Raw genomic sequence first — 11,054 nt, forward strand, 5'->3', positions numbered from 1 at the left:
AGGACGTGTGCCTACCCTTCTGAACCAGCTGAAGACCTCAACTACCTCTTCAAAAGGCAAAAACGTAAGTAGAGTAAGGCTTTGTCATGTCAAGGTTGTTGCACTTTATGGCAGACATGTTTTACCTACCTCCTCTGATTCTCTCAGGAAGCTGCTATTGGCAGGAAAATTCCTTAGTGAATTTTTCTATGGTCACAGTAGAAGCCATTTTTAAAAATCTGTCTACTGCTTGGGGCAACCTAGCCACTACTTCAGGCCAGCTTTGATGGCAGGTAATCAAGTCTCTGGATGCTCTACCTAAGACGGGCAGGGACAACCGAGGAGCCTTGGAATAGGCACTGGTAGAACAAGGAGGAGCAGCAGCAGTGATGAACAGACTGTCACCGCTACTCTAACAGCAGGGAGTTCCCTCAGAGACTACAAGATGTAGAACCTGCCAGAGATAACCTATCAGTGCCTTCTAGCTGAGAAACAGAATACACTGTTCCTTTCTTAAAGGGGATTCCACCTGTGACTTATCTTTCTCCAATTATGCTCATCCTGATGGATAAACGTGTCTGTTTCAGAATCTGACAACTTCTCAGAGTAATGATGACCTTGTGGGGGTCACAGCCATTGGCAATGACAGATGAAAATTCTCCAGCTCGTGAGATGGATCCATTAGATGAGACAGGTGGAGGTTTCTGAACCCTAGATGGGCAGGAACAATGCCACTGACCAACAAGCAGCATACAGAGAAGATGGAACCTCATCCGTCAACACCGTTAGATTAAGGGTCCAGAAATCTCTGAGGGTGGAATGACATGGAATAAATTAGCAGGCAACGGCTGGGTCTGTGGAGCTAGATGTCCTAAGCTGCTGCCACACTCCACCGCTACCTGTCAGTCACCACGTCCACTCCGTCACTCGAGACCTGTGTGCACAGGAGATCCAGGAGCGCGAGCAGAGCGGCCTCTCTCCGCTATGCACCTCACTGGAGGATGCTGAGCTCCACGTTTTGGCGCGCAGTGCAGTCTTCCCGGTCCCCGGCCTCCCCATTCACAGACCGACCTTCCCTATCCCAGACACCATCTGTGGCTTCCCTTTCCTCCCAGTGTGTGGCCAGCTCTTTGGCCCACTCATGTCGTATAGTTCTCTGTGCAGGGCGGCCCACACTTGGGCGTGAATGTATGTTTATTCCCTCACGGCCAAACAAACTCTGTTCCTGTCTGCACACAACACCAGTCTCTGGTTAGTATTTCTGTCTCTGGAGACAGGAACCTGGATGAAAAATTAACAAAGTCACTGCCCACATCAGAAGGGAAAAGAGAGGGAAGTACAGCCGGAGCATCAGGCTGGGCAGGCACGTGGAGCTGACGCCACACCAGAACCGGGCGTTCGTCCTGGGGAGCCGGAGCCAGACCAGGGCTTTAAGCAAGACAGGGCCAGGTTCGAGTTCACATTTCTGAATGGTTACCCTGGCTGCAGCAGTACAGAAAATTAAGTAGGAAAGTCCCATAGCTCTGGACCCTCAGGATGTGAAAAACGGGACCCTGTCACCCTGAGCTGGCACTGAAACCGAAGGGGTTTAGCTGGTGCCCAGAATCCCACACACACATGATTTTTCTAAGTAGCCTGAGCCAGTGGCCCTCACTAAACATTCTAAAACCCTGCGAAAGTTTTAAGCCGCTCTTCCTGGAGTGCTTCAAGTCCCTTAACAACATTCAATGCCTGACCCATCCCAGGAGAAGCTGGGCCGTGCTGTTTCCCCAAAACCATAAACCCAGGCTGAGAACTTCTATTTCCGAATCACATTGAAAAGGACGGGCTCACCTCTCGGTGGAGGAGACAGAGTGCAGGGAGGGGGAGGGGCTGAACTTCCCACCACGCTCCTGCTCTGCAAGTTTGTTTTACCACTTGTGAGTGTTATCTGTTAAAACATTTAAACTGAGAAAGGTCAGAAAGCAAGGAAGAAAGGAAAAGAAAAGGGAGGGAGGTGGGTGGGGTGGCAGTGGGGTAGGACACAGAATCAGCGGATGCTCAGACTCAGAGCCCTCAGTCGTCTGCTTTCATCCACTGTTAAACCTTTAAGACTTTTCTTACAAGACCTGGTGACTGAAAACTTCCACAGGAAAACAATTCTTAAAGGAGACGGAAAATCACAGTGATCTGCACAGGCTGTGTCACTCGGAAAAGCTTTGCAAGCAGAAACGCCTTCAGAGGCCTGCCCAGAGCAGCAGCTGCCACCCTCCTGTCCAGGCTCGGATGGAGAGGGAGCCCTGGGACTCAGGGAGATCCTGGGGTGCACAACTCTGAGTGTGATGCTGGCAGTGCAGCACAGCCTGGACCCAGGAAAGATCCCCGCCTTGGAATCCAGCCAAAACCAGGGCAGCGCCGCGGGCAAGCGTGCTGCAGGCTCACCACAGCCTCACCACCTCCCGCTCCTGCTTCACGAAGTTGCTGTTGGCCATCACCCCATCACCACCCTTACTGTTACATACTAACCCATGGCAGTCAAGCACAGAAAGAACAGACAGGCTGCTCGACGCTTATCCTGTCTTCTAAAAATAACGGCATCAGAAATCCAGGCACCCATCGCCCACGAAGTCTCAGCCTGAAAAACGACCAGGGAAAGGCCACACACTGCAGCGCTCGCTCCTCACAGCAGCGACCAGATCGTCTGATGGCAAAGGCCACCTTGTTTCCCCAAAGGACACAGTGACTTTGGAGGAGCAAAGAAAAAAGGTTTTCACAACAATTCCAAGGACGGATTAGTAGTCCCAAGACACTCCTTTATGATCAAGAATCCAGGGCAGTGGTGGGTGGGGACTTGGCCTGGGGGTTAAGGTGAAGGGGACTACGCCCTCTAAGGTGTCTGGGATACCAGCTCCGCTCCTGACTCCAGCTTCCTGTTTAAGCGGGGGGGGGGGGGGGGGGGGGGGGGGGGGGCGCCCTGCCACCCAAGAGACCTGAGCTGACTCCTTGGCTCGGGCTTCCGCTCCAGCCTGGGGAGTGAGCCAGTGGACAGGAGCTCTCCCTTTCTGAGTCTCTCTGCCTTTCAAATTAATTAACTCCTTTTAAAAGGATCAAAGCCAAAATTAAAAAGATTAAATACAAAGTGGAAACTGATGCAGCTGGACTCCGTGTAGCACAAGCTCTTCACAGGTGACTGATCTGTGTTCGGTTTGTATCCTCATTGGTATTAGATGACTGCCAAGATTCCTTGTAGGGTTAAGGTTTAATAAATGCTGCTCCTCCTCCAACCCAGCTCTCTGCTTATGGGCTGGAAAAACAGTAGAAGATGGCCCAAGTGTTTGGGCCCCTGCACCCATGCGGGAGACCCGGAAGAGGCTCCTGGTTCCTGGCTTTGGACCGGCTCAACTCTGATCATTGCAGCCATTTGGGGAGTGAATCAGTGGTTGGAAGACCTTTCTGTCTGTCTCTCACTCTCACTGTCTGTAACTCTACCTCTCAAATAAATAAATGAAATCATTTTTAAAAAATAAAATATATTAAACAAAAAACTTGAGTCATTAAGAAAATAATTATATCAAGTTCAAAAATGTGAAATCAAGTAACACATTGTTTAGCGATATAAACACATGGTGCAACTATAAAGAGAGGCCGGTGTCTGGCCCAGCAGTTAGGATGCCAGCATCCCATGACAAAGTGCCTAAGTTTCATGATTCCAGCGTCCTGCTGATGCAGACCCCGGGAGCAGCGAGGACGGCTCAAGTGGTTGAGTTCCTGCTGCTCGTGTGAGACCTGGATTGGATTCCCAGCTCCCAGCTTCAGCTCAGCCACCCCAGCCCCAGCCACTGCAGTCATCTAGGGAGTGAACCAGCAGATGAGGGCTGGCTTCCTCTCTCCCCTCCCTCTGCCTCGCAAATAAAAATTAAAAATAAAAATTAAAAATAAAAATGTTTTTTATTGAAAAAAATAAGAGAGTGATGAAAGTAAGTTTTAGGAATGGCAGGGGGTGGGAGATGTGGGGTGGGGTAGAATCCATAGGGCCACACAGGGGAACCCAAAGATCATGGTAACATTCTGTGTTGTAAACTAGCAGAGGGTATAGAGGTGTTCTTGTAGCTTTATTCTTTAAGGCTAACACACTCTTTCAAATCCTCCCAATATTTCACAAAATTAAACAATGTTCATTTTCACTTTAAACAATGTCTTGAAGCAAGGAGTGCTGGCTGAGTTACAGTAAACCAGGAAAGTCCCTGCCAGGGCCCACACACCCCAGACTACCGAAATGAGAGGGGTTTCGCTCTCTGAGCTATGGCTTATGAGCCACGGAAAGAGGTTTCCACCGGGCAGGACAGCAAAATTCAGTCTTCCACCCAGGACAGGAAAGTGACCGCTTAGAGTAATAACTCCAGCAGAGGAAGTGGTGTGGGTGGGGAGAACAGATTCCACTGCCAGACCTTTTAAGACCAGAAGCTGAGAACGTTTTTGATGTTACAAAGCAGTCCCCACGCCTGCTTTCTGGCACGCTCCCCACTCTCAGCTGGAATCCCCACCTCTGAGCCCAGGGTCCACCTGTCATTTCGACAGGAGTGAACACTCAATTCTCACTATGCCCTCTGCTTCCATCCCTTCCAGTTCGAGTCCTGAGAACCATCTGCCTTCAATTCTCAACAAGCACACTGGAATCCAAGCGCCCAAGCCCTGGTATTCTGTGTGCGTCCTGATGATGACATTATTCAGGCCAGCCTTCACTCACTCTGGGACTGCAAAGCTATTGATACCCACACGGAGCTCCGACAGCACCAGGATCCCATGCTGATGCTCCACCCACACACCTGCAGCAGACGCTGAAGTCATCTCATGCCAAAATGCTTGTTCTCTGATCTCTGCTACTTCAATCACTTAAACTTGTGGCCAGCAAAAACAAAAACAAAAACAACGTTATGATCTCCAGGATATTAGGCTTCATGCACAAAATGTATCCAGAGTTTTTTTTGTTAAGGTTGGGGTCTCTCCCTGTTGTGGTGTCCAATACTAACACTGCGCCAGACTAAGCCCACATCTGCAGGCCTCTGTGCCACCCACACGGGCACCATCCCTTGGGGAATTCCAGCACTGTCAAGAGCGGGCCACCTGCTCTTTCTCCAGGCAACTCAGAATTCCGCGGCTGCCGTATAGCTGCCCTTTCCGTGTTCTAAATAGGAACGTCCAGGCCAAAGACTTGAAAGGCCTGTATACACCTGCGAGTGTGCAACAGATCCAAGCCATGGACTGGAAGTCCCCTCTACACAGACACGCGTGCACACGCATGCCCTGCGAGGGCACAGACACGGAATGTCTGGGAGGAGGGTGGGTGACTTTCCACAGTCCATTCTCTAGAACCTTCTGATGTTTCGACCCTGTGCGTGGATTCCTACGCCAAACACTGTTTTCTTCCCCAACCCTGCACATTCTCCTAGCTGACCCTCTTGAGGCTCTTGCTCTCCTAACACATAACACTACCAGGCAAAGTCTGAGACGGCAAAGCACTCCATGTGCACGCCTCACTAGCAATTCCACCCAGTAAAGAAATGTGCAAAGTGACCATTGTCCCCATTTTACAACTCAAGAAGTTGAGGCTTATGGAGGTCAAATATTTGCCCAGAGGCAGACATAGCTAGGAAACACTCACTTAAGAATTAGACAGGAGCCCAAGAATGTTTGGCTAACAAGTTCCCACTTCTAATCACTATGCCACAGTGCAGGCCTTCTCCACTGCAGGCAGTCTTGTCCCAGAGACATGTGGCACTGTCTGGAGCCACCTCTGATTGTGACAGCTGGGGCGGGGGCTGGAACGCTACAGGGCAACCCGCACAACCAAGACGTACCTCCACCGAAACGTCAGTAATGTCAAGGCTGAGAAACCCTGCTCTACTGGAAAAAGAAAGAGAAACCGCGTTCTGAGCCAAATTCTCATCGTTTAGTCACAGGTCACCGTCTCTACTTCCCGCCAGCTTCTCTCTGACCGTGGCATGCCTTGCCCCGTGCCACACCGGAGTTCTTGCCAGTTCCGATCTGCAGTTCCCCTGCAGCCAATCAAGGCTGAACATCCACCGTCCAACAACACAGACCCTGTCCCTGCATCCACTGTGCTGGTGGTCCAACGGCGGCAGGGGAGAGGACGGGGAGGAGACAGACCAGTGGTGAGACTGCCTCTACAGAGACTGGTAGGGCGCCGAGAAGTCAGGGAAGTGTTCCTAGCTCAGCTGGGGTGGGCGTTGGCAGGGTTCAGAGCAGCTTCCTAGAAGCATTTGAACCCGAAGGGATTAAACAGGTCCTTTTCAAAGACCCCTCACCAGAGCCTCTGAGGATCCAAACAGTGACACCTTTCACTAGAAAGCCTGGGGAATCCTGGGAAACACAGGGGCGGCCCAGAGCAGTCCTGGACTGTGTGCAGGACAATGCCTGCCTCGGGGAAGGGCGGCCGCCGGCTGCTCTGAGGGCTTAGGTCTGGTCTGACTGCAATCCTGGCAGGCCTCTCTGGCTGTGGACCATCCTGCACCTTGCGGCAGGAGCTAGCTGACACTGAGTAAGTGCTCCATCCACACAGCCAACCGTGGGAAGTGCCTGCCCCACATCGCAGAATTTGCAGAACAATTCCGTGAAGCAGATGTCCTTACCCTAATTTACAGATGAGGAAGCTAAGCCCTGGTGACCGTGCGACCAGAGGAACATGGATTCCCACGTGACTCCAGCCCTCACTGCCACCCTACCTGAGGGCAACTTTGCAGTCAGGGTGGGTCTCAGGCACAGCAGTTAGGAGGCCGCCCAGGACGCTCACACCCATAGCCAGGTGCCTGGGTCCGCTTTGACCCACCTTCCTGCTAACGCACGCCCTGAGCGGTGGCAGGCGACTGGGCAATACTAGGTCTCTGCCACCTTCCTAACTGGCTTGCGTTCCGGGCTCTGGTCTACTGTGGCCCAGCCCCAGCTGCTGCGGGCATTTAGGGAGTGAACCAACAGATAGGTGGTCTCTCTCCCTCTTTTCTCTCTTTCAAATAAATAAAAATTAAAAACAGCAGCATCTTTGGCACCTCAGTAAAGCCTCCACTGTCGGTCAGTCCTCCTGTGCTCCCACTCTCCTGCGCAGACCTCGTGGCACTTCCTGCACGGTGTCAAGATTACGTACACAGCTCGAGACGCCTCGTTCCCAGGATCTGGCCTCACCCATCTCCGGTCTCCACCGAACACGTGTCGGCACAGGAAGCACTGAACAGTAAGCATGCCAAGAATCCCTGGGCGAAACACCATCCAGCACCCAAAGCCAGGACGGCCTGCCTTGGGGAGACACGGGTCTGGGGAGCAGGCCCAGCCCCCGTCACCACTTCAGTGGACTTCCCCTCACACCTGACTCACCCAAGCAACCCAGTCACCCTGGGGACAGAACAGATTCTCACCAAACTCTTCCTCCAGCATGGGTGTAGGCATGACTTGTTCTTTGGTAATACACCAGACGAGGCAGCTGGCTTATGGTGGGAGACCACACCGCACGAAACATTAGAACCTCAGAAGAACTGAGCACGCGCTCCCTGTCCCGTCTTTCCTTTTCCCCAGGTGAAGTTCATACTTGATGGCAGGAGCTGGAGCAGCCAGGCTGGACCATGAGAAGGAAGCCCAGGTTTGATCGAGGACCAAATGATCAAAGGACTCTTGTTCCCAGACGACCTCACAGAACAGAACACGCGGCTCCACCAGCGCTAGGCTGTACGCTTTCAGACTGTTACAGGTGAGGAATAAACTTCTTTTTGGTTTCAGCCACTGTATTTTGAGATGGCTTTGATGGAGCATTTCAGACTATATCCAATTAAAACAAGGCGTGAGCAAGGCTGGTGATTAACCCACTCCAATCTTTGTTGGTAAAACAACAGTAAGAGCAACAATTTGCCAACCACACTATAAAAAGGATTTCGGGGCCGGCGCTGTGGCGTAGCAGGTAAAGCCGCCACCTGCAGCACCGGCATCAGCATCCACCAACGAAAACCTTGGGGTCACTCCCAACCCCTCCCTGCCCTCGAGTCCCTCATCCAAGTAACCACCAAGTCTGTCCATTCTACCCCCAAAACCATCTCCCCCTAGCCTAACCCAAGACCATCCTCATTTCTCACCTGGGTGATTCTAGCAGCCTCGTAAGCCCCTTAGTCGGAGCCACTCCTCTTTCTTTTTTTTTTAAGATTTAGGGGCTGGCACTGTGGCGTAGTGGGTAAAGCCACTGCAGTGCCGGCACCCCATATGGGTGCCAGTTCGAGTCCCGGCTGCCCCTCTTCTGATCCGGCTCTCTGCTAATGTGCCTGGGAAAGCAGCAGAAGATGGCCCAAGTGGTTAGGTCCCTGCACCCACGTGGGAGATCCAGAAGAAGCTCCTGGTTCCTGGCTCCAGATTGACCCAGCTCCGGCTGCTGTGGCCATCTGGAGAGTGAACCAGCAGATGGAAGATCTTTGTCTCTTTCTCTCCCTCCCTCCCTCCCTCCCCCCCCCTCCTTCCCTCCCTCTTCCTCTCTGTAACTCTGCCTTTCAAATAAATAAATAAATATATATATATTTTTTGGACAGGCAGAGTGGATAGTGAGAGAGACAGAGAGAAAGGTCTTCCTTTTGCTGTTGGTTCACCCTCCAATGGCCGCCGCGGCCGGCGTACTGCAGCCGGTGCACGGCACTGAACCGAAGGCAGGAGCCAGGTGCTTCTCCTGGTCTCCCATACGGGTGCAGGGCCCAAGGACTTGGGCCATCCTCCACTGCCTGCCCAGGCCATAGCAGAGAGCTGGCCTGGAAGAGGGGCAACCGGGATAGAATCCGGCGCCCCAACTGGGACTAGAACCCGGTGTCCCAGCGCCACAAGGTGGAGGATTAGCCTGTTAAGCCACGGCGCCGGCCGAATAAATAAATCTTTAAAAAAAGATTTATCAGGGTCAGTGCTACAGTGTAGCTGGTTAAAACTCTGCAGTGCCAGCATCCCATACGGGCACCAGTTTGTGTCCCAGCTGCTCCTCTTCTGATTCAGGTATCTGCTAATGGCCTGGCAGGGCATAGGAGGATGGCTCAAGTGCTTGGGCCCTTGCGCCCATGTGGGAGACCTGGAAGAAGCTCCTGGCTCCTGGCTTCAGATCAGTCCAGCTCTGGCCACTGCAGTCATTTGGGGAGTGAACCAGCAGATGGAAGACCGTCTCTCCCCCATCTGTAATTCTGCCTCTCAAATAAATAAATAAATAAATAAATCTTTAGAAAAACAGATTTATTTATTTGAAAGGCAGAGATACAGAGAGAATGGGGGAGGGGAGATATCTTCCTTCTGCTGGTTCACTCCCCAAATAGCTGCAAGGGCCGGGCGGGGCTGGGCTCAGCCAGGCCGAAGCCAGGAGACGTGGGTGCAGGGGCCCAAAGACTTGCGCCATCTCCCGTTGCTTTCCCAGGCACCTTAGGGAGGAAGTGGATCGGTAGTGGTGCAGCCAGGACTTGAACCAGCACCCGTATGGGAAGCCGGCGCAGCAGGTGCAGGCTTAACCTACACCACAGCGCCGGCCCCAAGACCCACTCGCTTTAAAACCTTCTTCACACAGCCAGAGTGAGCTTTCTGATCAGAGAAGCCTCCCGTGCCTTCCCGTTAACCTAAAACGTAAAGTCTTTACCCAGGTTCCCAAAGCCCCCTAAGACCTAGCCGCAACGCTTTCCTGGCCCTATCTCGTCCATCTCTCCAGTCTACACCTCCCACTGCGAACAGCACCGCCCCCACCGGGTCCTGCCCACGACCCTCGGGCCTTCAGGGCCCAGCTCTCTGGGGGACAGAAGCCGCCCTGAAGTCTCCTAGGCCGAGTGTTCTCAGCACCACCTAACCGCTGTCACCATCTTAGGAGGGAGATGTTGCCACCTCCGCTGTGGGGAAACTGAGGCAGAGAGGCGAGACCTAAAGTGCCTGCGGCCACAGCACGCGACGGGGTTCAAGCCCCGTGCCCGGCTCCGCAGCGCTACTCCGGGTCCAGTCTGCACCGCCCGCCCCGTCCCCAGCACCTGTCCAGGAACGGATGAATGAACGCTATCATTTCACTCAGCAAAGTGCCCGCTGCGCCCAGGCCCCGCCGGCGGCCCCGCAGCGCCCGGGCACCTCGCCCCCTCGCGGCCGCCGAATGCCCACCCGCCGCGGCGCGCGGGGTCAAGGGGCGGTGACAGCCGGGAGGCGGGGGCGGAGATGCTGCCAGCTGGGGTGTCACCGAGCCCAGGAGGCGACTCGCGCCCCCTCGCCCGGGCGGCGGCTCCGCCCGCCCACTCCCCGCCCCGCGGCCCCACAGCGTCCCCCCAGCCGCGGTCCCCGTCCCACTCCACTTCCCTCCCCTCCCCCACACAACCGTCCCCAGCGTCCCGCCGCACCCCCCCCTCCGCTGCCTCTGTCCCGGCCGCCTGGGCGCCCCCGGCCCCGGGCGCTTGCTGGCCCTCACCTGCCATGTCCCGGACCCCACCGCAGAGGGAGGTGCATCACGGCCGCGAGAAGGCCGGGGACGGCACTTCAGAGCAGACAAAGGGCGCCGCCATGTTAGAGTCGGGCGGAACAGACCTCGCTGGCTTCCCGGCTGCAACTTCCGGCGCATGCGCAGCTGCCGCGGTGGCTTCGCGACCGCGGACGGGCGCATGCGCCTAGCTGTCCAAAAGTTCCACATTACCGTACTTCTGCGCTTAGAACTGTGGTGCGGCGGTTCTTGGGCACTGCCTTGGTTTTCTGTTCCAGATACGCAAGGGTCAGCTTCCGTGTGCTGCCGCGTACTTTGCGCCAGGCGCTGAGTCCCAGCGTCACGTGCATTGTCTCAGGCCCTCACAGCAGCCCTGCCGGAGTGTCGTTCTCCCCACGTCGAGGAAGGGAAGAGGGGGGCTCAGAAGGAGTAAACGACCGGCCTGTGGCTCCACACGCTGTGAGGGGCCCGGAGCTGCAGGCGCCATTGTGTCCCCCGGCCCTTCGGAGCCGACCGGTACCCCCTCTCCCGGTCTGCAGGGAGCGGGGATTAGCCTGGGTGGGCGTGGGGGTGCCCGAGGAGAGTCAGCGAACTGGCCTTTGTCCACGCGGGATCTCCCGGCCGCTGACTT

General features: G+C 54.6%; 1 protein-coding gene across 2 annotated transcripts in view; it reads right to left on the reverse strand.

Moving 5' to 3' along the window:
* Nucleotides 1-10,543, reverse strand: part of ZBTB17 (zinc finger and BTB domain containing 17) — a 37,482-nt gene extending 26,939 nt beyond the window's left edge. For both annotated transcript variants that reach the window (XM_062190485.1, XM_062190484.1), the window contains exons 1-2: nucleotides 10,415-10,543; nucleotides 7,386-7,582 (exon numbers count right to left, since the gene is read on the reverse strand). In XM_062190485.1, coding sequence (XP_062046469.1) covers nucleotides 7,386-7,416 — 31 coding nt within the window. In that variant the 5' untranslated portion in view covers nucleotides 7,417-7,582; nucleotides 10,415-10,543. The remainder of the gene's footprint in view (nucleotides 1-7,385; nucleotides 7,583-10,414) is intronic.
* Nucleotides 10,544-11,054: the final 511 nt, after the last annotated feature.

Source organism: Lepus europaeus, chromosome 5 (assembly GCF_033115175.1).
Source record: "Lepus europaeus isolate LE1 chromosome 5, mLepTim1.pri, whole genome shotgun sequence".
Lineage (NCBI taxonomy): Eukaryota > Metazoa > Chordata > Mammalia > Lagomorpha > Leporidae > Lepus > Lepus europaeus.